General features: G+C 43.5%; 2 protein-coding genes across 10 annotated transcripts; both read left to right on the top strand.

The window, feature by feature from the left end:
* Positions 1–759: 759 nt before the first annotated feature.
* LOC133487018 (NXPE family member 3-like) lies at positions 760–12,446 on the top strand. Of its 6 annotated transcripts, XM_061792953.1 has the most exons (6): positions 1,582–1,737; positions 2,636–3,408; positions 9,006–9,076; positions 9,176–9,382; positions 10,552–11,060; positions 12,009–12,446. In XM_061792953.1, exons 1-6 carry the CDS (start codon positions 1,591–1,593, stop codon positions 12,042–12,044), a joined length of 1,743 nt encoding a protein of 580 aa, XP_061648937.1. In that variant the 5' UTR covers positions 1,582–1,590; the 3' UTR covers positions 12,045–12,446. The 6 variants fall into 6 exon arrangements, with proteins under 6 accessions (XP_061648938.1, XP_061648939.1, XP_061648941.1 ...); XM_061792954.1 differs by lacking the exon at positions 1,582–1,737 and adding an exon at positions 760–783 and having other exon boundaries at positions 10,552–12,446; XM_061792955.1 differs by lacking the exon at positions 1,582–1,737 and adding an exon at positions 827–921 and having other exon boundaries at positions 10,552–12,446.
* A 3,687-nt stretch (positions 12,447–16,133) lies between these two features.
* LOC133487086 (NXPE family member 3-like) lies at positions 16,134–22,673 on the top strand. Of its 4 annotated transcripts, none has more exons than XM_061793100.1 (5): positions 16,134–16,227; positions 18,110–18,882; positions 20,017–20,087; positions 20,170–20,373; positions 21,369–22,673. In XM_061793100.1, exons 1-5 carry the CDS (start codon positions 16,219–16,221, stop codon positions 21,929–21,931), a joined length of 1,620 nt encoding a protein of 539 aa, XP_061649084.1. In that variant the 5' UTR covers positions 16,134–16,218; the 3' UTR covers positions 21,932–22,673. The 4 variants fall into 4 exon arrangements, with proteins under 4 accessions (XP_061649084.1, XP_061649085.1, XP_061649082.1 ...); XM_061793101.1 differs by lacking the exon at positions 16,134–16,227 and adding an exon at positions 16,230–16,365; XM_061793098.1 differs by lacking the exon at positions 16,134–16,227 and adding an exon at positions 17,043–17,191.
* The last annotated feature ends 2,222 nt before the right edge of the window (positions 22,674–24,895 follow it).

Below are 24,895 nucleotides of genomic sequence, written 5' to 3'. Positions count from 1 at the left end.
GAACTGCACTTAAAAAAACATGCTGTACTTGAATGAATAGTAAAAAAATGTATTGTACTGGATAATAAAAGAAGTAAATAGGCTGCGCGCACAGTTACAAGCTGGATTCTAATACGTTTAATTGTACTCGGTGTTTAAAATGTTTTAAATATTTGTAGTTAACTCAGTGATTCTTTCTCGTACACAAATCCCGACACCGGGGGAGGGTCTCAGCCAACCGGCCAGTAACCGAGGTGGAATTAAAAATACAGCCGGTAAGACTTGCAACACTGCTGTCGGTATCCTTTTCAAAGGCCGTTCATTTGGCGAAGACGAATCTGCACGCTTTCAAGCCATTTGCAACATTTGCTCAGTGACTCTCATCAACCATTGGGCAGGTGAGAGAAGTTACTTGAATCTCTTTTTGCTTGCTCCACTTGTACTCATAGGTTTTACATACCCTGGCAGAATTTCTAAGGTGTGTACCGTTCTTAAAAAAAAAATAAAAAGAGTCATCAGACAAAACACATTCTATTTTTAATGCCATTCAAATAAACTATAAGGCATTTCATAATAGCACAATCAGTGATGGTCCTAGCTCGAATGGCGCCCTGTGTGAGGCCCCCTTTGCCCCCCCACCCAAAGACACATGTATACCGATGATAAACACACATTACAGACTTGAATACAAACCCTGCGCTACCTCCAAATAAACCATTCTCATCTACTCCCTCCGCCTCAGTCTGCTTTGGGGTCCAGTCCAATACCATATGATCACATATCCTGGCAGACAATATGGCAAAGGTAGGTACATCTTGGCAATTTCATTGGGCTGTAACTCGGCAAACTAATGCTTCTTCTCGAGTCCTCGTAGTCCACTTATACGTTCGAGTTGGTACTGCGTGACCCTAAAAAGAAACTTCCGAGAGGACACAAAGCCAGGTATGTCCCGAAACTGACACAACAATCGCCTGTTGAACTAAGCTAGTCGTTGCGACATAAAATGTAAAAAGTCAGTCAGCACTCAGCAAGCAGCAAAACAAAAAAAAAAAAAAGAGTGAGCGTGTGCAGTGGCAGTCCTAGCTTGAATGGCAGGGTGTGCGAGACCCCCCCCCCCCCCCCCCATGCCTCTTTAAATATTGTTTGAGAAGAGAAAATCTTTCAAATGGTTGTACTGTTGTGGTCTATTTAAATAAAGCAACAATGCTTTATTTAAAATGTTTGAAAATAAGGTTTGACAAATGTCATCTTATAGAATTGGGTCAAGTCAAGGCTCTTTATGATTAGCGCAAACATGAACTATCACATTTTTTCTGCACCGAGTCGAAACGAGAATCTTATTCCTCCCATACTGAATTGAATCGAATAGTTCTGCCTGTAAGACAGGACAGGATGGGGACAGGGACAGAAGAAGAACAGAAGATATCGTTTTTGAATCGAATTGCTACCTGTGTATCTTTATGTATCGAATCGGCCTCGTGCCAGAGATTCCCAACCCTAATTCAGAGGCCCCAACGAGCTTTTCGAAAGGGGAGGTGAAGTTTTTATTCTTGACTTTGTGGCTCTGTACTGCGTGGAAAAGTACAAAGAGGTGTGTTGAATGGCTGTGTGATGACGTTATTTTCACTGCAGCTATGGCAGATAATCAGCAAGACCACATGCACAGTGACCATGTTCCGAAGCGTTCTGAAATATATCCTCAGCTTTGTCACCCTGTTCGGCCTCATATTTCTGCTGCGCAACATCACCATTGGGCAGGTGAGAGAAGTTTGTTGAATCTTTTTTGCGTGCTACAGTTTACTCCTCAGTGTACATATCCTGGCAGAATTTGTAAGATGCGTAGCATTTTATTTTTATTTTTTTAAAGAAAATGACTCATCAGGCAAAACATATTCTATTTTTAATGGGATTCATATTAACTATAAGGCATTTCAGAATAGCACAATCAGTGGTGGTCCTCGCTTGAATGGCGCCCTGTGTGAGACCCCCTTTTCCACCCCCCAAATACACATGTATACCGATGAAACACACATTATAGACTTTATCTCTTATTCTTTTTTTCTTTACAATATATAGAATTTTATTTTAAATACTATTGGTTAACAGAGAAACAATGAATAAACTGAACTGCCGATGGCCACCAGCCCTACTAAAACAAGAAAACCCTCCGCTTGCTACTCATGCATGGAGCTCGGCAGCTGTGGAAAAAAAAAACAGGCAAAGGTTATACTGCCAAAGACTCGGCTTCTCCACCAACTTCGTGTCATGTGGCGTGTGTCTGTGAAAAGAAAAGCGTCCCCACACTTCCTCACCACTCCCCTATATCTTCTCCACCTTCTTCTGTATTAATTGGCCCTTTGCACGTAATCTCTCACACTGCCGATTTACATCTTGGTCTCTTTTTTTCGGGATTTCGGAATTCCCAGCGACAGACATTGCACACGCTCTCACGGGTCACAAAGCCGCTGACCAAAATAATAAGAATAATTACCATCGGCCGCGCTACTGGGACAATCTTTTCCCTCCTCGGAAATTTAGCGCTTCTGTGGCCGCCAAAGGGTTGACCATTTGTTCTTTGCTCACAGGTTGTAGCACTACTGTACAGTAAAAAAAATCTGACTCCAATTTAACATTGTAGTGCATGTCATCTCTTCAGAACTTCAGAATGTCAGCACTGTACGAGTTCCAGAACCGGATCCAGTCATCGAACCAATCTAGAAGCCGCCTAACATTACACGACAATCACACCTTATATCCCCATTGGGGACAGCCACTGTCACCTGAAGAAGAGCTGGAAGAGGGGGACCTGTTGGACTCCATCGCCTGGCCCCAGCCACCTCCTGGCTCAGCACCACCCAACTTGTCTCGGACGAGTGACCCGGCCCACAGCCTGTTTACAATCGTCCCCTCCAAAAATGAACAGCGTTGGTACGTGGGCGACCAGTTGGAAGTACAAGTTCACCTGCACGACTTCGAGGGCCGACCCAAGCGCTACGGCGGAGATTTTCTGTTGGCTCGGTTGCACTCCCCAAAATGCAAGGCGGGCGTGGCCGGGCAGGTGCTGGACCACAAGAACGGACTTTATTCCGCTCGCTTCCCGCTGCTGTGGGAGGGCTCTGCTCAGGTTGCGGTCACCATGGTGCACTCGAGCGAGGCCGTCGCCGTGCTGCGGCGGCTGAGGGAGAAGCGGCCCGATCGGGTGTACTTCTTCAGCTTCTTTCGCCGAGGCAATCATTCTGAGAAGATGCTGTGCAACGTGTGCCTGCCGCAAGATGAGGGGCCGCTGTGCAACTTCACGGACCCTCACTCCGGCGATCAATGGTTCTGCTACAAGCCCAAAATGCTCAGCTGCGACGCCAGATACAGCCATAGCATGGGAGGCTACGCCAAAAACCTCATCACCGAAAAGGAAGCTTTACTTTTTAAAAGGTTTGTACACTCAGTGCTTGATTAACATGAGCTATTCCAAAAGTAGTTCAAACAGAACAAGCTGTTGAGGTATTGAACTGTTCACCCCTAAAATTGCCTAAATAGAACTTGGTTTCATCCCCGTATGACCTTCTGTTTGAAAAGCTTTTTCAAAAAGAACAATCTGTGGACGCCAAAACTTGGTTTGAGTACTTTCCAATGTCATAGAAACATACGTGAGATACTATTAGAAAGTTCACGCCCTAAAAATGGTGGTTAAAATCTGTACAAATGTATGAAAAGTTATTTCAAATGCAATGATCATGAATAATAATCATAATAATAACTTTATTTTTATAGCACCTTTAATAACAGGTGTTTATGAAGAGCTTTGACAGACAGACTAGCATACACAAACCACAATAAGACCCCTCCATTGGACTCCAAAAACTTAAAAATCTCCCCAAAATCCCCAAACCACCAAATTCATGGTTCTGGACAAATGTACTGCGCTTCTATTGCAAAAATATATCTCATATCTCTGCAAATAATACAATAAAAGTGTCAATTGTTGCCACACATGCATCTAGGTACAGGTAGCACGTGCAGATCAGAACAGCTTTGATGCAAGAGTTAGCTGAATAGCTAATTTGCATGTGTGGTTCTGTACTTGATTTCTTTTGGTTTTATTTGCGTGATTGGTTATTGTCTGCATATTTGCATTAATTCGTACTGTTTTTGATTTCGGACTTCTCCACAGGGTAGAATGTAGGGCTGGATGATATGGCTTGAAAATAAAATCGGATCTTATTTCTCCCCCCAAATTATTATTATTTTTTTTACCCATTCAATAAAAGGAAAAAGCAAAAACCCTTTGAAACCTTCCTTAATCCTTTTTAATTCAACAATTAATTTTACGCTGCTTTAATGTTTGCTGAACTTCTGGACGCTCTGATTGTGAGGTCACACCACCTGCAGTTGTCGGGTGAAAGAGTATATAGGCTGCGACTTGACGGGGGAAAAAACAAACCAGAACCATGTGAAATGCGCAACTGATTTGGACTCCGGATTTGATTTAATTTAGAAGCTGCTACCACCGGTATGTGGATAAATTACTGTTTTTGCAAGGTATAATGATTGCCTTCCTTTGTTGTTGTATGCAAAATTATGAAAAATGATTCCTTTCATGTCCACAGTTCTCCTTGTGGTTGCAATAGATTTGAACAATACCAGTATTTTGTACCTTTTCCAAATGACTGACCATCCGTCCTTTGTAAAGTACTGTTGCTACTTTGTTGTAAAGTGTAAACATCTATGGAAGCCGCTCAGAAAAAAAACCCCCAAAAAATCAACATTTATTTGAAGTGTGCCCCAGAAATTCGGATTAATCAAATACATTCGTTAATCGCCCCGGCCCTTGTAGAAAGACTAGAATTGACCTGCCGTTTAAAAGTTAGTTCAAACTGAACTTTCCCAGTTGGCGTGCTTCCTGCTGTCAGATAAGGAAGAGAGTGAAGCTTTAAGGGTGTGGCTGGAACTATTGCATCAGTTTTGTCTGATCCTTTTATCACTGTACTCCTGTCCTTTAGCCTAAAATTGCCTAAAACATTAAAAATGTTTTCTCCTCATACCTTTCGTTCTAAGTAATTACAAAACTTAACAATCCCTTGACCCCCAAAGCCTCCAAAAGCCTGATTGAGGTACTTCCCCGTTTCATAAAAGGAAGTTGAACGGCAAAATCTGAGCCATTGGAACGCTCAATCCTGAAAACCATAAAGCTGTGGTGTCAAAGATACGCCCCGCGGGCCAAAAGCCGGTCTGCTAGAGGGTACAATGAGATGAATTTGAAAGTGAAAAAATACAAAAGATATTGTAGTGATGGGAACTAAGGATCATTTTGAGAATTGTTATGCGCCTGTAAAAAATGGAATGTTAATAATACCTCTCTTTATCAGTTGATTCCATTTTACATTGCAATACTATATTTTTCAGGACCAAATACAGTCACTAAGCACACATCTGAGGTTGTTTTGTATAATGATTAAAAACAGTTCATTAGATACAAAGATTCTCCTCATGAATTTGATGCGTTTGCATTCAAACAAAGGGATAATTATTATTATTTTTTTGTATTATGTCAGGTATGGGTAAGAATTTAGTGGCTCTGCCCCTTTGACATCAAATTAGGCTTTATGTGGCCTCTGAACTACAATGAGTTTGAGTTTATGAACCACAATTCAAAAGTTATCTGCTGATGCGCACAAAACGTTGATAGGTACTTCCTTAATGATAACACTTGGCTCGTTTTTGCGTGATCTTCATTTTTTTTCACACGTTTGTGCAAGAGTAACCTGATGCGTGCCTCGAGTGCCGCTGATTGTATCTCATTGTTGCTATTCCTGTTGCAACCTTTGTCTTCTTCTTCTTTTCCTTTCGGCTTGTCCCGTTAGGGGTCGCCACAGCGCGTCATCCTTTTCCATGAGAGCCTATCTCCTGCATCCTCCTCTCGAACACCAGCTGCCATCATGTCTTCCCTCACGACATCCATCAACCTTCTCTTTGGTCTTCCTCTAGCTCTCTTGCCTGGCAGCTCCATCATCATCATCCTTCTACCAATATACTCACTCTCTCTCCTCTGGACGTGTCCAAACCATTGAAGTCTGCTCTCTCTAACTTTGTCTCCAAAACATCGAACCTTGGCTGTCCCTCTGATGAGCTCATTTCTAATTTTATCCAACCTGGTCACTCCGAGAGCGAACCTCAACATCTTCATTTCCGCCACCTCCAGCTCTGCTTCCTGTTTTCTCTTCAGTGCCACTGTCTCTAATCCATACATCATGGCTGGCCTCACCACTGTTTTATAAACTTTGCTCTTCATCCTAGCAGAGACTCTTCTGTCACATAACACACCTGACACCTTCCTCCACCCGTTCCAACCTGCTTGGAGCCGTTTCTTCACTTCCTGACCACACTCACCATTGCTCTGGACGGTTGACCCCAAGTATTTAAAGTCCTCTACCTTTGCCATCTCTTCTTCCTGTAGCCTCATTCTTCCCCCACCACCCCTCTCATTCATGCACATATATTCTGTTTTACTTCGGCTAATCTTCATTCCTCTTCTTTCCAGTGCATGCCTCCATCTTTCTAACTGTTCCTCCAGCTGCTCCCTGCTTTCACTGCAGATCACAATGTCATCTGCAAACATCATGGTCCACGGGGATTCCAGTCTAACCTCATCTGTCAGCCTATCCATCACCACTGCAAAAAGGAAGGGGCTCAGGGCTGATCCCTGATGCAGTCCCACGTCCACCTTAAATTCTTCTGTCACACCGACAGCACACCTCACCGCTGTTCTGCTGCCCTCGTACATGTCCTGTATTATTCTAACATACTTCTCTGCCACTCCAGACCTCCGCATGCAGTACCACAGTTCCTCTCTGGGTACTCTGTCATAGGCTTTCTCTAGATCTACAAAGACACAATGTAGCTCCTTCTGACCTTCTCTGTACTTTTCCATCAACATCCTCAAGGCAAATAATGCATCTGTGGTACTCTTTCTAGGCATGAAACCATACTGTTGCTCGCAAATACTCACTTCTGTCCTGAGTCTAGCCTCCACTACTCTTTCCCATAACTTCATTGTGTGGCTCATCAACTTTATTCCTCTATAGTTGCCACAGCTCTGCACATCACCTTTGTTCTTAAAAATGGGCACCAGTACACTTTTCCTCCATTCCTCAGGCATCTTCTCACGCACTAGAATTCTATTGAACAAGCTGGTCAAAAACTCCACAGCCACCTCTCCTAGATGCTTCCATACATCCACAGGAATGTCATCAGGACCAACTGCCTTTCCATTTTTCATTCTCTTTAATGCCTTTCTAACTTCCCCCTTACTAATCATTGCTACTTCCTGGTCCACCACACTTGCCTCTTCTACTCTCCCTTCTCTATCATTTTCCTCATTCATCAACTCGTCGAAGTATTCTTTCCATCTACCTAGCACACTGCTGGCACCAGTCAACATATTTCCATCTCTATCCTTAATCACCCTAACCTGCTGCACATCCTTCCCATCTCTATCCCTCTGTCTGGCCAGCCTGTATAGATCCTTTTCTCCTTCTTTAGTGTCCAACCTGCCATACATGTCATCATATGCCTCTTGTTTTGCCTTTGCCACCTCTACCTTTGCCCTGTGTCGCATCTCAATGTATTCCTTTCGCCTCTCCTCGGTCCTCTCAGTGTCCCACTTCTTCTTAGCTAACCGTTTTCCTTGTATGATTTCCTGTACTGTGAGGTTCCACCACCAAGTCTCCTTCTCTCCTTTCCTGCCAGAAGATACACCAAGTACTCTCCTGCCTGCTTCTCTGATCACCTTGGCTGCAGTGGTCCAGTCTTCTGGAAGCTCTTCCCGTCCACCGAGAGCCTGTATCACCTCTTCCCGAAAAGCTGCACAACACTCGTCCTGTCTCAGCTTCCACCACATGGTTCTCTTCTCTGCCTTTGTCTTCCTAATTTTCCTCCCCACCACCAGAGTCATCTTACACACCACCATCCTATGCTGTCTAGCCACACTCTCCCCTACCACTACCTTACAGTTGGTAACCTCCTTCAGATTACATCGTCTGCACAAGATGTAATCCACCTGTGTGCTTCTACCTCCGCTCTTGTAGGTCACCCTATGTTCGTGCCTCTTCTGGAAAAAAGTGTTCACTACAGCCATTTGCATCCTTGTTGCAAAATCTACCACCATCTGTCCCTCCAAGTTCCTTTCCTGGATACCGTACTTACCCATCACTTCTTCATCACCCTTATTACCTTCACCAACATGTCCATTACAATCTGCACCAATTACGACTCTCTCTCTGTCTGGGATGCTCAGAACTACATCATCTAGCTCCTTCCAGAATTTCTCTTTCACCTCTAGGTCACATCCTACCTGTGGGGCATAGCCACTAATCACATTACACATAACACCCTCAATTTCAAATTTCAGCCTCATCACTCGATCTGATACTCTTTTCACCTCCAAGACATTCTTAGCCAACTCTTCTTTTAAAATAACCCCGACTCCATTTCTCTTCCCATCTACACCATGGTAAAATAATTTAAACCCTGCCCCTAAACTTCTAGCCTTACTGCCTTTCCACCTGGTCTCCTGGACACACAATATATCAACCTTTCTCCTAATCATCATGTCAACCAACTCCCGAGATTTTCCTGTCATAGTCCCAACATTCAAAGTCCCCACATTCAGTTCTAGGCTCTGTGTTTTCCTCTTCTCTTTCTGCCGAAGAACCCGCTTTCCACCTCTTCTTCTTCTTCTTCTTCTTCTTTGACTTCGACTTCGACCCACAGTAGCTGAATTTCCAACAGCGCCCTGCAGGTTGACGGCGCCGGTGGCGGACGTTGTTAACCCGGGCCACGACCGATCCGGTATGGAATTCTTTGGATGAACGCTCATATTTGTTTGGCAAGGTTTTAAGCCGGATGCCCTTCCTGACGCAACCCTCTGCATTTATCCGGGCTTGGGACCGGCCTACAGTTTGCACTGACTTGTGCCCCCCATAGGGCTGCATTCCTGTTGCAACCTTTGTAATCTACTTTTTTAACATCAGAGGCAAGAACGTCAAGGTTGCCATCCATGCTTCCACAACAGACACCATCAACGTGCTGCCTGCGAGGAACGGTACTGCGGACCTTTAAATTAATGACCTTTACTTTTTTTTTTTTTTTTTTGTGGAGGGGTGACGATCTATTCACGTGATTGTGTCTGTTGTCAATGTAGGCAGCAGCAGTCAAAAACCGGATCCCGTGAAGCTGGCGACGTCTGGGTACTACTACCAGGACTCATGGAGGCCATTGGGCGGCGTCACCATGCGGCAGTTTGACACGCCGTCCGCCATCACTCAATGTTTAACCAACAAGTTGGTCTACATGTACGGCGACTCCACCTTGCGTCAGTGGTTCGAATTTCTCCTCACTGTACTTCCAGGTGAGCGCTTCCGTTTCATAGCGATGCGGCGGCTTGGCTCAGGTGGTGGACAGAGGTGGAAAAACGGTCACACTCGCTTTTTAAGTGACTACAGATGTTTAAAAAAGACTGGCAAGCGCCGAGTCTCTCGAGCCCCGCCCCCTACTCCTGCTGGCTGGCTTGGCGAGAGCCGAGCATGAAAAGTAGACAAGCTTGACTTGACTCGACTTGCCATAGTTTTCACTATCTGTTTCGATAACATGCCACCGAACACCGAATGCGGAAGTGATGTGTGCATGGAGCCCGTTTTATACCACGTCCGTTTTGGCACAACGAGGGGGGGAAAAAAAAACCTTGCACAGAAAATAGTTTCCCTCTTAATTAACTTGCATCGTGTTCGTACTCAGAAGGAAAATAAAAATCACTCAGCACAGCTTTAAAGCAAGCAGTGGCGTGTAGAGGTCGGGTGATGGCCGGGGTCAACTCCTTGATTTTATGACACCCCTTCCTCCCCAACACTCAAGTATAAGGCCGAGTGTTGTGAACCCCAACATATTCATGGTTCGGCATTGCTGAAATTGCAATTGTTTCGGGGAACCTTCCCTCCATTATGCGCTGAAAAACTTACCTTTTTGCTGTTTGTCTGCTCAGGCCAAACCCATGTCTAATATAAAAATAGTGGTTTGGCGCCATCTGCTGACATCTTGATGCCAAGCCAATGGAACAGAGGCGAGGAACTATATTTCTTCAGGCCATAGTCTTGTTTAAAAGAAAAACATGATTGGCTGCCATCTTGTGGCATCTATCGAAATTAAAAACCTTTTTGGGTGGGTGTCAAATACTCGCAGGTTTTCGCTATTCGCAGATCATTTTTCCTGAGGCAACAAGGAGTGCAGTCTATCACCTTGACAGACTATAGTATAATATATTCTTTCAAGACTGTTGAGGTTAGCTGTAATTAGGGCTGTGTGGTATGTCCTTCAAATAATATCGTAGAAGTAGTGTATATAATTCCTATATTACACAGATATTTAGTGTATATAGTGACTCTGGATGAATCACACAGTCGTCACACACAGTTTCAGTGCTTGTGCCAACGTCTGCGTGTTTTTGTTGAAAGATACCGCACCCCTCGCTGCTCCTGACCACTTGTTTCCGCTTATGTCGCTTCATTGTATTTTGCTCTGCAGACATGAAGAAACTCAACCTGGAGAATCCCAAAAAGTCGGGGCCCTTTATGGCGGTGGACAGCACCCGCAACATTCTGCTCGAGTACCGCTTCCACGGCCCACCCATCCGCATCCAGCCCGTCATGGTCAGCGAGTTGCGCTACATCGCCAACGAGCTGGACGGCCTGACCGGCGGTCCCAACACGGTGGTGGTGCTCGGCATCTGGGCTCACTTCAGCACCTTTCCCGTGGAGGTGTACATGCACCGCCTCCGGCATATCCGCAAGGCGGTGGCGCGACTCCTGGATCGGGCGCGGGAGACGGTGGTGGTGATCCGAACGGCCAACCCTCAGGAACCGGGACGAGCCGGCAACGTGTACAACAGCGACTGGTTGATGCTGCAGCAGGACGCGGTGCTGCGCAGCATGTTCAAGGGTCTCGACGTCATGTTGGTGGATGCCTGGCAGATGTGTTTGGCGCACCGCCTACCTCACAACCTGCACCCTCCTAGGGCCATTGTCAAGGACATGGTAGACATGATGTTGTCCTACGTTTGCCGAAACGGGACCAGGGACTAGGCCTGTCACGATAACAATTTTTTTTTAGGACGAGATATTTTCCCAAAAACTATCACGGTCAACGATGGTATCATTGTTGTTTTTACGCCCATGAAATCATGAAAAATAAGGCCCGCCTCGAGCTGCACGACTGTGTTGCTGCTCGGCTGAAGGCGCTGAAGACGAGCCCCTCATCTGTCAATCAAATATGTTCGGTGTGGTCAACCTCTGACTGAATAACATGTGCTGCTGAGGTTATTCTTAAACAGTTAATGAACTTTCCGGTGTGTGTGTGTTAATTGGGGACTAACACACACGACAACTCGGAGCGAGGCGCTATTGTTAGCGAGCTGTTTAGCTCCTTAGCTCACGGGCTAGCGAACATAACAAACAGTTAACTTTTCCTTAAGTGTCTCCGTTGTGTGGATTTACACGCGCCACATGGAGCATTACCGCTGTGGAGTATTGGACGGAGCCAAAGCCGGTCTGCCGGCATTCCACGAGCCCGCTAGTGGCTCATGACACAGCTGTCCAACCCGAAGCAACGACAATTTATCAAGTCCACCAAAACGATCATGTCCATTTATTTATTGAACAATAAGTTGATATCGTAATTATCGTTACAGGCCTAGGTAGCGCGCTAACATTTGAATTTGACTTGATGACATGATGTTCATTTAACATTTAGCGTGTACATTGAATGGCTTATGATCATGTCTTTGTTGGTTTAAGATTGTTTTATCACAGTGGTTAAAGGGCAATTACACTTCATGGCTGTAGGGGGAGCCGTGGAGCTAAAAAACCTATGCATGTGCATCGACTTGAGCTAGACAAGTAAAACAGTCATTATATCCCCTCGCAACTGTGTTGCAACCGCTTCCATTTGTTATTGAACCACTCAAGCGTGTGTCCCACTTGCAGGCCAAGCTGACGATTGACTTTGGACGTTGGCAATGAAACTTGAGTCGTTTCTCTGAGTACAGCTCGCCGTCACAGTTCAGCGCACATCGCTTCATCACTTGGGGGCCTGAGAGAGATTTTGGCTGCACGGATCTCACGAGGCTGACAAACATGTAAGCGCTTGATGAACTGAAAAGCAAAGCGTGAGAGGAAGTGGATGGAAATGCATCCAATCACATTTTTGTTGAAATATAGTAGTTAAGGGCCACTTGTGAGTACATGATTATTTCTACATGCATGCGGAATAAGACATCAGACCATATAAAGAGTTAAAAAAAAACCAAAAAAACAAAAAACCAAAACAAAACAAAAACTTTGTAACTTTTAATAGTGTCCTGCTGTTTGCTCTCTCATTGTTTTATAATAAAGAGGTAAAATAAAATGTTTGCATTGCTGAAAGACCGAATCCATTACTAATTTGATCAATCTTCGCATCTACAAGCATGCCAGGTGCAACACTGTGCCCACATCTGTTTCATGAGGAAGATTAAGACTGAAAGGAACGTGTGATATAAAACTGAGCTATTGCATGCTTGAACATTTGTTTTTGTCGCTTCTTCATCCTCACTCCCAAAATTGAGCAGGTGGACAAACGTCTGAAGACACAAAAGCGGCACACACACATACCGATAATCAGTCCTCATTTGAACATTTCTCCCATGCAAGTAATTGACGCGCACACAAAAAAAAACAGGTTGTAATATCCTAGACATGACCACAGCAAAGCACTTTTTTTTTTTTTTTTTTTTCGATTTAAAAAAAGCTTTGGCGTGACTACAGGCACCAAGTTGCCACTAGATAGCAGCAAAGCAATATTTTCAAACACAGGAACACCTCTCAGTCTGTGTAATTTTTTTTAAAGGCAAACTTTTTGCTACATCTCGTGCATCGGCCCTCATTAGATTGTGTAAGTTCACTTCATGTTTGTGATCGTTCTCGCGTGACTCACACAGCTGTTAACCAGTGTCTCTTAATAGATTCCAGTTTGGTTTTAAAGGTCGCGGTTAAATCGTAATGCTCTGTTTATAGTGACAATTGTCTATGAAAGGTTGCTATTTGCATGCTTTAAAACTAAGTATGTTTACTCACCCTGTACACAAAAGCCCAAACACATGAGTCACCGTGGCATTAACATTGGAAAACATGTGCTGTAAAAAAAAAAAAAAAAAGCCCGTCGCCACCACCATCACCTTTGCTTAAAGTGTCACCGAAGGTCAAACTGTGTGCATGATCTTTACTATTCCGACTCCGAAAATGTGAGGGGAAAATGTGTGGAAAAATCGCACAAAAGCTGTGAATAAAAAATGAAAATGAAGACAAACTACAGATAAACAAAAATTGCTAATGGGACTTAAAAGATAGAATAGCATAATAGCATAACACATACAAAAGAAAGCTCTTTATTATTTGTATTGATTGCATGATTATTTTACATTTGCAATCTTCACTCTACTGTAACCGGAATCTCCGATGCCAATTACAGTAAGCTCCCAGTGGTCGTTTTATTAGGGACGCCTACACACTCTAATAAGGTCAAATATCTATTTGAAGAAATTCATTCAAAAATATGTTTATTGTTGTGGTGGTAGTTTGCAGTGGTGTAGAACTGCACCACTGCAAAATGCAACTTCATGAATAAATATGTTGGATTAATAAAGCTGCCAGTGATCATTACATTTTTGTGATCAGACAGCAGTTTCATGGCACGACATAGTATCAAACTTATTTTCTGACCTAATAGAGCATTTTATGAAGAATAGAGCCCTTTGAAGCAAAATGTTGTTTTTGTGGCCCCATATTAGAGTGCTGTTTTTTTTTTTTTTTTTGGCCTAACCAACTATAGGGTTTTAATAGAATAGTGGTTCAGTGGGTAACTGCCACTTTCCTCGCAAAATATAGTCGTTATTGTTTTTGTGGACAAATATCGCACAGTGTGCGCCAGAAATTCGGATTAATCAAATAAATTCGTTAATCGCCCCGGCCCTTGTAGAAAGACTAGAATTGACCTGGCGTTTAAAAGTTAGTTCAAACTGAACTTTCCCAGTTGGCGTGCTTCCTGCTGTCAGATAAGGAAGAGGGTGAAGCTTTAAGGGTGTGGCTGGAACTATTGCATCAGTTTTGTCTGATCCTTTTATCACTGTACTCCTGTCCTTTAGCCTAAAATTGCCTAAAACATTAAAAATGTTTTCTCCTCATACCTTTCGTTCTAAGTAATTACAAAACTTAACAATCCCTTGACCCCCAAAGCCTCCAAAAGCCTGATTGAGGTACTTCCCCGTTTCATAAAAGGAAGTTGAACGGCAAAATCTGAGCCATTGGAACGCTCAATCCTGAAAACCATAAAGCTGTGGTGTCAAAGATACGCCCCGCGGGCCAAAAGCCGGTCTGCTAGAGGGTACAATGAGATGAATTTGAAAGTGAAAAAATACAAAAGATATTGTAGTGATGGGAACTAAGGATCATTTTGAGAATTGTTATGCGCCTGTAAAAAATGGAATGTTAATAATACCTCTCTTTATCAGTTGATTCCATTTTACATTGCAATACTATATTTTTCAGGACCAAATACAGTCACTAAGCACACATCTGAGGTTGTTTTGTATAATGATTAAAAACAGTTCATTAGATACAAAGATTCTCCTCATGAATTTGATGTGTTTGCATTCAAACAAAGGGATAATTATTATTATTTTTTTGTATTATGTCAGGTATGGGTAAGAATTTAGTGGCTCTGCCCCTTTGACATCAAATTAGGCTTTCAGATTTCATTGATTAAACAAATTTGCGAGTAAATTGAGACGAGATCATCATTCATCAAATTTTTTTTGCGTGGAGTTTGCATATTCTCCCTTTTTGCACGTGTGGGTTTTCTGCGGGTACTCCAGCTTGCTTACGCCCACGTTCCAAAAACATGCACGTCAGGTTCATTGACTCATTGTAAGTATTCAAAGGGCAAGAAGATGTCACTACAACCAACATTTCATCTCGGAAAAACTCAACCTAAAGTGTTGACGCAGTTTTTCTCAAACTTTTTACTCCACCAAGTACCACCTCAAAAAAAAACAAAAAAACCTTGTTGTCCGAGTACACCATAATGACCAAAATTAAAATACCGCAACGTGGTATTCTTAAATATTCGTCAAAAACAACCACTAAAAAGTGTACAGCATTTAATATTATTGTAAGCCACTGTAACAAAGTGCAGTTTGAGTATTAACCCTAAAACTAATAATAGGAAAAGAAAATAACATATCAAATTGATACAATTCAAATACATTGCACAGAAAATTTAAAGTTGTACTAAAATGCTTAAAAACAAACACAATTTCACACAATTAATTGCAAATATATTGCAAATGTATTTTACTGTACTAGAAAGTTAAATACAACTGAACTGCACTTAAAAAAACATGCTGTACTTGAATGAATAGTAAAAAAATGTATTGTACTGGATAATAAAAGAAGTAAATAGGCTGCGCGCACAGTTACAAGCTGGATTCTAATACGTTTAATTGTACTCGGTGTTTAAAATGTTTTAAATATTTGTAGTTAACTCAGTGATTCTTTCTCGTACACAAATCCCGACACCGGGGGAGGGTCTCAGCCAACCGGCCAGTAACCGAGGTGGAATTAAAAATACAGCCGGTAAGACTTGCAACACTGCTGTCGGTATCCTTTTCAAAGGCCGTTCATTTGGCGAAGACGAATCTGCACGCTTTCAAGCCATTTGCAACATTTGCTCAGTGACTCTCATCAACCATTGGGCAGGTGAGAGAAGTTACTTGAATCTCTTTTTGCTTGCTCCACTTGTACTCATATGTTTTACATACCCTGGCAGAATTTCTAAGGTGTGTACCGTTCTTAAAAAAAAAAAAAAAAGACTCATCAGGCAAAACATATTCTATTTTTAATGGGATTCATATTAACTATAAGGTATTTCATAATAGCACAATCAGTGATGGTCCTAGCTCGAATGGCGCCCTGTGTGAGGCCCCCTTTGCCCCCCCCCCCCCACCCAAAGACACATGTATACCGATGATAAACACACATTACAGACTTGAATACAAACCCTGCGCTACCTCCAAATAAACCATTCTCATCTACTCCCTCCGCCTCAGTCTGCTTTGGGGTCCAGTCCAATACCATATGATTACATATCCTGGCAGACAATATGGCAAAGGTAGGTACATCTTGGCAATTTCATTGGGCTGTAACTCGGCAAACTAATGCTTCTTCTCGAGTCCTCGTAGTCCACTTATACGTTCGAGTTGGTACTGCGTGACCCTAAAAAGAAACTTCCGAGAGGACACAAAGCCAGGTATGTCCCGAAACTGACACAACAATCGCCTGTTGAACTAAGCTAGTCGTTGCGACATAAAATGTAAAAAGTCAGTCAGCACTCAGCAAGCAGCAAAACAAAAAAAAAAAAAAGAGTGAGCGTGTGCAGTGGCAGTCCTAGCTTGAATGGCAGGGTGTGCGAGACCCCCCCCCCCCCATGCCTCTTTAAATATTGTTTGAGAAGAGAAAATCTTTCAAATGGTCGTACTGTTGTGGTCTATTTAAATAAAGCAACAATGCTTTATTTAAAATGTTTGAAAATAAGGTTTGACAAATGTCATCTTATAGAATTGGGTCAAGTCAAGGCTCTTTATGATTAGCGCAAACATGAACTATCACATTTTTTCTGCACCGAGTCGAAACGAGAATCTTATTCCTCCCATACTGAATTGAATCGAATAGTTCTGCCTGTAAGACAGGACAGGATGGGGACAGGGACAGAAGAAGAACAGAAGATATCGTTTTTGAATCGAATTGCTACCTGTGTATCTTTATGTATCGAATCGGCCTCGTGCCAGAGATTCCCAACCCTAATTCAGAGGCCCCAACGAGCTTTTCGAAAGGGGAGGTGAAGTTTTTATTCTTGACTTTGTGGCTCTGTACTGCGTGGAAAAGTACAAAGAGGTGTGTTGAAGATAAGGGCCATGAATGGCTGTGTGATGACGTTATTTTCACTGCAGCGATGGCAGATAATCAGCAAGATCACATGCACAGTGACCATGTTCCGAAGCGTTCTGAAATATATCCTCAGCTTTGTCACCCTGTTCGGCCTCATATTTCTGCTGCGCAACATCACCATTGGGCAGGTGAGAGAAGTTTGTTGAATCTTTTTTGCGTGCTACAGTTTACTCCTCAGTGTACATACCCTGGCAGAATTTGTAAGATGCGTAGCATTTTATTTTTATTTTTTTTAAAGAAAATGACTCATCAGGCAAAACATATTCTATTTTTAATGGGATTCATATTAACTATAAGGCATTTCAGAATAGCACAATCAGTGGTGGTCCTCGCTTGAATGGCGCCCTGTGTGAGACCCCCTTTTCCACCCCCCCCCCCCCCCCAAATACACATGTATACCGATGAAACACACATTATAGACTTTATCTCTTATTCTTTTTTTCTTTACAATATATAGAATTTTATTTTAAATACTATTGGTTAACAGAGAAACAATGAATAAACTGAACTACCGATGGCCACCAGCCCTACTAAAACAAGAAAACCCTCCGCTTGCTACTCATGCATGGAGCTCGGCAGCTGTGGAAAAAAAAAACAGGCAAAGGTTATACTGCCAAAGACTCGGCTTCTCCACCAACTTCGTGTCATGTGGCGTGTGTCTGTGAAAAGAAAAGCGTCCCCACACTTCCTCACCACTCCCCTATATCTTCTCCACCTTCTTCTGTATTAATTGGCCCTTTGCACGTAATCTCTCACACTGCCGATTTACATCTTGGTCTCTTTTTTTCGGGATTTCGGAATTCCCAGCGACAGACATTGCACACGCTCTCACGGGTCACAAAGCCGCTGACCAAAATAATAAGAATAATTACCATCGGCCGCGCTACTGGGACAATCTTTCCCTCCTCGGAAATTTAGCGGGACCACGCGCTTCTGTGGCCGCCAAAGGGTTGACCATTTGTTCTTTGCTCACAGGTTGTAGCACTACTGTACAGTAAAAAAAATCTGACTCCAATTTAACATTGTAGTGCATGTCATCTCTTCAGAACTTCAGAATGTCAGCACTGTACGAGTTCCAGAACCGGATCCAGTCATCGAACCAATCTAGAAGCCGCCTAACATTACACGACAATCACACCTTATATCCCCATTGGGGACAGCCACTGTCACCTGAAGAAGAGCTGGAAGAGGGGGACCTGTTGGACTCCATCGCCTGGCCCCAGCCACCTCCTGGCTCAGCACCACCCAACTTGTCTCGGACGAGTGACCCGGCCCACAGCCTGTTTACAATCGTCCCCTCCAAAAATGAACAGCGTTGGTACGTGGGCGACCAGTTGGAAGTACAAGTTCACCTGCACGACTTCGAGGGCCGACCCAAGCGCTACGGCGGAGATTTGCTGTTGGCTCGGTTGCACTCCCCAAAATGCAAGGCGGGCGTGGCCGGGCAGGTGCTGGACCACAAGAACGGACTTTATTCGGCTCGATTCCCGCTTCTGTGGGAGGGCTCGGCTCAGGTTGCGGTCACGATGGTGCACTCGAGCGAGGCCGTCGCCGTGCTGCGGCGGCTGAGGGACAAACGGCCGGATCGGGTGTTCTTCGTCAGCCTTTTTCGCCAAGGCAATCATTCTCAGAAGATGGTGTGCAACATGTACCTGCCGCAAGACAAGGGGCCACTGTGCAACTACACGGACCTTCATTCCGGAGAGCCGTGGTACTGCTACAAGCCCAAAATGCTCAGCTGCGATGCCAGGATCAACCACGCCAAGGGAGGCTACCTCAAAAACATCATCACCAAAAAGGAAGCTTTGCTCTTTAAGAGGTTTGTACACTCAATGATTGATTGACATAAGCTACTCCAAAGGTATTTCCAACAGAACAGGCTGTTAACCCCTAATTCACATTTGGAGTTTTGGAAAGTTCCAACTGCATTTCTTGTGCATGCATGCATGTTCATGACAATAAAAGGTGATTCTTCTTCTTCTTCATAGAAAGATGTGTAAGATTCTATTAGAACTTTTACGCTATAAAAATGATGGTTAAACTGGGTTTCATATCAGTACAAAACGTAACGATCCTTGGACCCAAAACCTCCAAATTCACCCCAAATCCCCATTCATCCAAATTCATGGTTCAGGTACTTGTTGGAATGGTTATAAAAAAGTCTGTAATTGACCTTCCATTCTAAAGTTAGTTCAAACGAAACTATCCGTGGACCCCCTAATCCCAGTTGGGGTACTTCCTGGTGTCAGAGAAGGACGGGAGTTAGGTTTTAGGGAAGTGACTGGTACCATTTTCAATTCCTCACTCGTATAATTTTCTGGTTTGTCAGTTTTAGCCCTGTATCCCCAAACCCCCCCGCCCCAGAAAACAAACAAATGAACAAAAAAAAAAAACAGTTTGAGTTCATTAGTTATTTTAAATGGAAGAATTCTCTAACCCCCCCCCATCCCCCAAATAGCCTCAAAATCCTGTTGCACTACTGTACTTCTCTGTGTCCTAGAAAAAGGTGGAACTTTTGAATGGCTCATCCTAAAAGTGTCTGGGTAGAACATTGTTTCATCCCCGTGTGACCTTCAGTTCAGAAAGTTTTTTTTTTTTAAATGCATCAATCTATGGACTCTGAAAATTGCGTTTACTTTCCGGTACGTCACGATTCCGAGGGACGTAAGTTGTATGGTTGGAACGCTCACTCCTACAACTAAGTAGTAGAACTTTGTTGAAACCCTTTATGACGTCCCATTTAACAATGTGCAAACTGAACTACGCATGGATCAGCATATCCCAGTGGGAGCGCTTTCTGGTGTCATAGAAGAATGGGAGTTAGGTTTTATGGCTCCCCCATAAAATTGTCTGGGCAGAATTCTTTTTATCTCTGTACTGTATAAGTACCCCTGTAGTATCTATTTGTTGCTATTCCTGTTTCAACCTTTGTAATCCACTTTTTTGACATCAGTGGTGTGAATGTCAAAGTTCCCATCCGTGCATCCACATCGGATACCATCAACGTGTTGCCTCCCAGGAAAGGTACTGCAGACCTTCAGACTAATGACTCCCGCTTTTTTTGGCGGATGGCGATATATTGACATTGTGTTTGCCGTCAATGTAGAAAGCGGCAGTCAAAAACCAGACCCTGTGAAGTTGGCGACATCTGGGTACTACTACCAGGACTCGTGGAGGCCATTGGGCGGCGTCACCATGCGGCACTTTGATAAGACGTCCATCACTCAGTGTTTGACCAAGAAGTTGGTGTACATGTACGGCGACTCCACCATGCGCCAGTGGTTCGAATACCTTGTTGCTGTGGTTCCGGGTGAGCGCTTCGTCTCATAGTGTTGTGGCAGCTTGCTCGGGTGGTGGACAAAGGTCGACAAAATATTCACACTTTGTATTGAAGTGAGTACAGATTTAAAAAAAAAAAAAAGACACTGCTAAATGTAGAATTACTTAAGTTCAAGGAATAATGCACAAACTCTGAAATGTGCTGAAGTACAAATGTAGAATTTTTTTGTAATTTTTTTTTTCTCTCCTTCTTTTAACTGTCAATTATATATATGCTGTACTAATTCCACACTTGTTCGCAATGAAGGGAGAAGACAGGATGTCGGCTTTTCAGTTGGTGTGTCTTGATTCCAAGTTCTGCAGATCACTGTCAAGTTCACGTTAGCATTCGGGGTCCTATTACATCGAGCAGGTGTATGTATCTGCATCATATCGGATATCAAAACCGACAAACTCTAGTGTGATTAATACTTTGGAACAGTGCATTTAAATTTTTGGAAATAAATAAAAAATACTATTATCATTCGGTTTCTTCAAAAATATTTGTCTATTCTGCTTGTTAATAACTTGAAAATTATGCAGACTCTCATTTGTATCAACTAATTAGGAAAATCAGAGAAAAATATTCATTTGCACAATAATTTGGAATCAAACCCCTGCGAGAATAATTAGTTTTGTTTTTTTTTAAAAAAAAAGCAATTTTCTATTACTTTCTTTAAAGTCATACGTTTACATACATTTCATGAGTATTTGGTACCATTGCCTTGCAACTGTGGTCAAACGTTTTGGATATCCTTCCACAAGCTTCTTCTCACAGTGATTGGCAGCAATTTGGTCCAAATTCCTCCTGACAGAACTGCTGTAACTGAATCAAACTTTTTCAAGTCTACCCATAAATTTTCAATTCGATCAGCGCTTCGCGATGGCCACTCCAAAACACTGACTTTGTTATCCTTAACAATAAGATCCAGAACAGTTGCTCCTGACCACTTGTTTCCACTTTGGTGACTTTGTTGTATTCTGCAGAGCTGAAGGAATTCAACCTGCAGAGTCCAAAAAAGGTGGGGCCCTTCATGGCGGTGGACAGCACCCACAACATTCTGCTGAAGTACCGCTGCCACGGGCCACCCATCCGCTTCTCCACCGTCACGGCCAGCGAGTTGCGCTACATCGCCAACGAGCTGGACGGCCTGGCCGGCGGTCCCAACACGGTGGTGGCGCTCAGCATCTGGTCTCACTTCAGCACGTTCCCCGCGGAGGTGTACGTACGCCGCCTCCGGCACATCCGCAAGGCGGTGGTGCGACTCCTGGACCGGGCGCCGGGGACGGCGGTGGTGGTCCGCACGGCCAACCCTCAGGCCCTGGAAGGGGACGCCAGCCTGTACAACAGCGACTGGTTTTCGCTGCAGCTGGACGCGGTGCTGCGCGCCGTGTTCAAGGGTCTCGACGTTATGCTGGTGGACGCCTGGCAGATGTGCGTGGCGCACCGCCAACCTCACAACGTGCACCCTCCTACGGCCATTGTCAAGAACATGGTAGACATGACGTTGTCCTACGTTTGTCGTGATGGGACCGGGAAGATTGTGTGAATTTCACAAATCGAACCGTGAAGGTGGACAGTACAAAAGAGTACTTGGGCCTTACTGTAAATGAGAAAAAAAACAACCTGCAAAGTTGGAATTGAATGAGTCGTGTTGTTATTATTTTTATTGTATTAAAAATCAATTAAACAATAATTAGATGCATGAATAAAATGTCACCAAATTGTCAGTTGAATTTTAATTATTGTTATTTTCTTAGCATATTTATTTATTTTTTACATGCCGTATCTTTAGTTTATTTGGTCTTCTCTTTGGATGTTAAAATCTTATACATTAACCTTTGCAATTCAATAATTATTGAAAAAAATATCAACAAATGATCTTAAAAGGTTCATCATTTATTTATTCATCATGAAATTGATTAACCAATTACTAATGTAACTGTTAACCAACATTTTTTATTTTATTTGAATTAAATCAATTAAACAATGCTATAATGAGATTAGTTTAATGGAGCAGTTGCAGACAACTATATTAATGCCACAAATATCCAAATACCGTTGATAATGTTAAGAACCTTTACATTGCAGGCCATAGTTTCAATTTCTTTTTGATTTAAATTCTGAAATGATCAAATTTGGATAAAAGGTTATCTTTTTCTTTACTACTTGGCATTTTACTGCAAAATGTTGGTGTTTTCCTCTGTAACATCCAAATAAAACTGATGTGAACTTTTTTACGTAAACGTGTCATTAAAGAGTTAACCGTGCCAAACAGTCACGCTCTTTCATTCTCAGTATTTTTCTGTGTGACAATTTTCAATCTGTGACATTAGAGTCCGCAGGGCTCAGTGAGAGTCCGTCACTTCAGACGAGCTATTCTGCCAGTTGCCATATTTGCTGTGCTACAGCTGTTGGAACTAACTGTCGGCTACTGCATCCAGCTGAGTTGGGGGAGAGGCTTTCTAACTTGAAGTGGTCTTCGGGGGGGGGGGGGGGTCTCAGAATGAATACGGCACTTGTGGTGACGCTCATTGTCGCGTTTTGCGCCTGGAATGCTGGTGAGTACATCTTCATTTTATTTTGGATGGAAATTGTTAATTAATTTATTTATTATTATTTTGTTTATTAAAAGTCTCATTACTCCAAAGGTTAATGTGTCATCTTTTGTGTTTAGAGTTGAAAGATCATCGAGGAGAACTATGAATAAATAACTTTTTGCAGGGCAGAGTCACTGCTATGTCCATGCAGAGAAAATAAAGGACTATAATATTAATATAGTAGTAAAATAGTATATCTTAGATATAAATTATCAAAAGGCAAAACGCAGATGCAGGCTACATCAAATAACCCGTGTTCAACATTTTGTGTTACTACTTTTATCTCCTCCTCCTTGAGCCGTCGTGGTGGAGGGGTTTGTGTGTCCCAATAATCCTAGGAGCTAAGTTGTCTGGGGCTTCGTGCCCCTGGTAGGGTCCCCCTTGGCAAACAGGTCCTAGGTGAGGGACCAGACAGATCACGGCTCCAGAAACCCCTATGAAGAAAGAAACAAATGGATCTAGGTTTCCCTTGCCCGGACGCGGCTCACCGGGGCCCCCCTCTGGAGCCAGACCTGGAGGTGGGGCTTGAAGGCAAGCACCTAGTGGCCGGGCCTGCAGGCCCAAACGCATAGCCCGAAACGGTAACGTGGGTCCCCCCTTCCCATGGGCTCACCACCTGTGGGAGGGGCCATAGGGGTCTGGTGCAGTGTGAGCTAGGCGGTGGGGAGTCCTGTGGTGGGTGCTTCGGGAGTATGGGGTACCAAATCCCCTGATACGGCCTGTTCGGTCCCTGTACGACCAGTGTCAGAGTTTGGTCCGCATTGCTGGCAGTAAGTCGGACTCGTTTCCGGTGAGGGTTGGACTCTGCCGAGGCTGCCCTTTGTCACCCACCGATTCTGTTCATAATTTTACGGACAGAATTTCGAGGCGTAGAGGGGGTCCGGTTTGGTGGGCTCAGTATTGCATCTCTGCTTTTTTGCAGATGATGTGGTTCTGTTGGCTTCATCAGGCCGTCATCTCCAACTCTCACTGGAGCAGTTCGCAACCGAGTGTGAAGCGGCTGGTGTTATTAAATATTCATCAAAAACAACCGACCAAAAGTATGCGCTATTTCATATTATCGTAAGCCACTGTAACAAAGTGCAGTTTGACCATAAACCCTCAAATTAATAATAGGAAAAGAAAAAAAACATTAAATGGCAAGTCTCCCGTGTGTCTTTCATGTTGCACATTATGACACGACACCTCTATAAATGTGACACATACCAGCGAGGGCACAAGCAAAACCCATGTGGTGAAAGCATAGCTCAGAGCAAAACACATGATCGCTCGCCATCCACCGCGTTATGCCGGAGTGTGCGTTATAAAAACATACAGTCATAAACAGCACATTTGTTGCAAATCTTGAATGAGGCGGCCGAAAGCTTGGTGGGGGGTGCTCACTCTTTCCGCGCATGCATAAAAGTTTGCATGCTAATATGAAGCAGACGCACAGTTGCTGCAGGATACATGGCACATGTGTGCCAGCTCGTGTTGGCCTTTGATGCGCTCGCCTCTTTCCCTTGTGGGCGCCCTCCAATTTAGGAGTTACCCATTAAAGGGCAGCAGTCATGCAAAAGGGATGCCGCACTTGCCTTGGGCCTCGTGGTTTCAATATGTCCTGGAATAAAACACACACACACAAGTAATAACCACCACTGAATAGTGAGGGTGGGAAATATAGACATCCAAGTGTGTTGTGTACTTTTATCATGGGATTAAGTGACTATAAACTTCATATTTTGCACAATTGTCATTAGGTCAGCATGGTATGGTATGGTATGGTGGGTTTCCCCATGCTGTGCACATATAACACAACACACACATTTTTATTATGTATTTATCAAAGTCCGGACATGAATCTGATTGAAATGCTGCGGCATGACCTTAAAAAGTTTGTTCATGCTCGAAAACCTTCCAACACCAGATTGAAT

Source organism: Phyllopteryx taeniolatus, chromosome 12 (assembly GCF_024500385.1).
Source record: "Phyllopteryx taeniolatus isolate TA_2022b chromosome 12, UOR_Ptae_1.2, whole genome shotgun sequence".
Lineage (NCBI taxonomy): Eukaryota > Metazoa > Chordata > Actinopteri > Syngnathiformes > Syngnathidae > Phyllopteryx > Phyllopteryx taeniolatus.
This window is presented reverse-complemented; position numbering and strand designations above follow the sequence as displayed.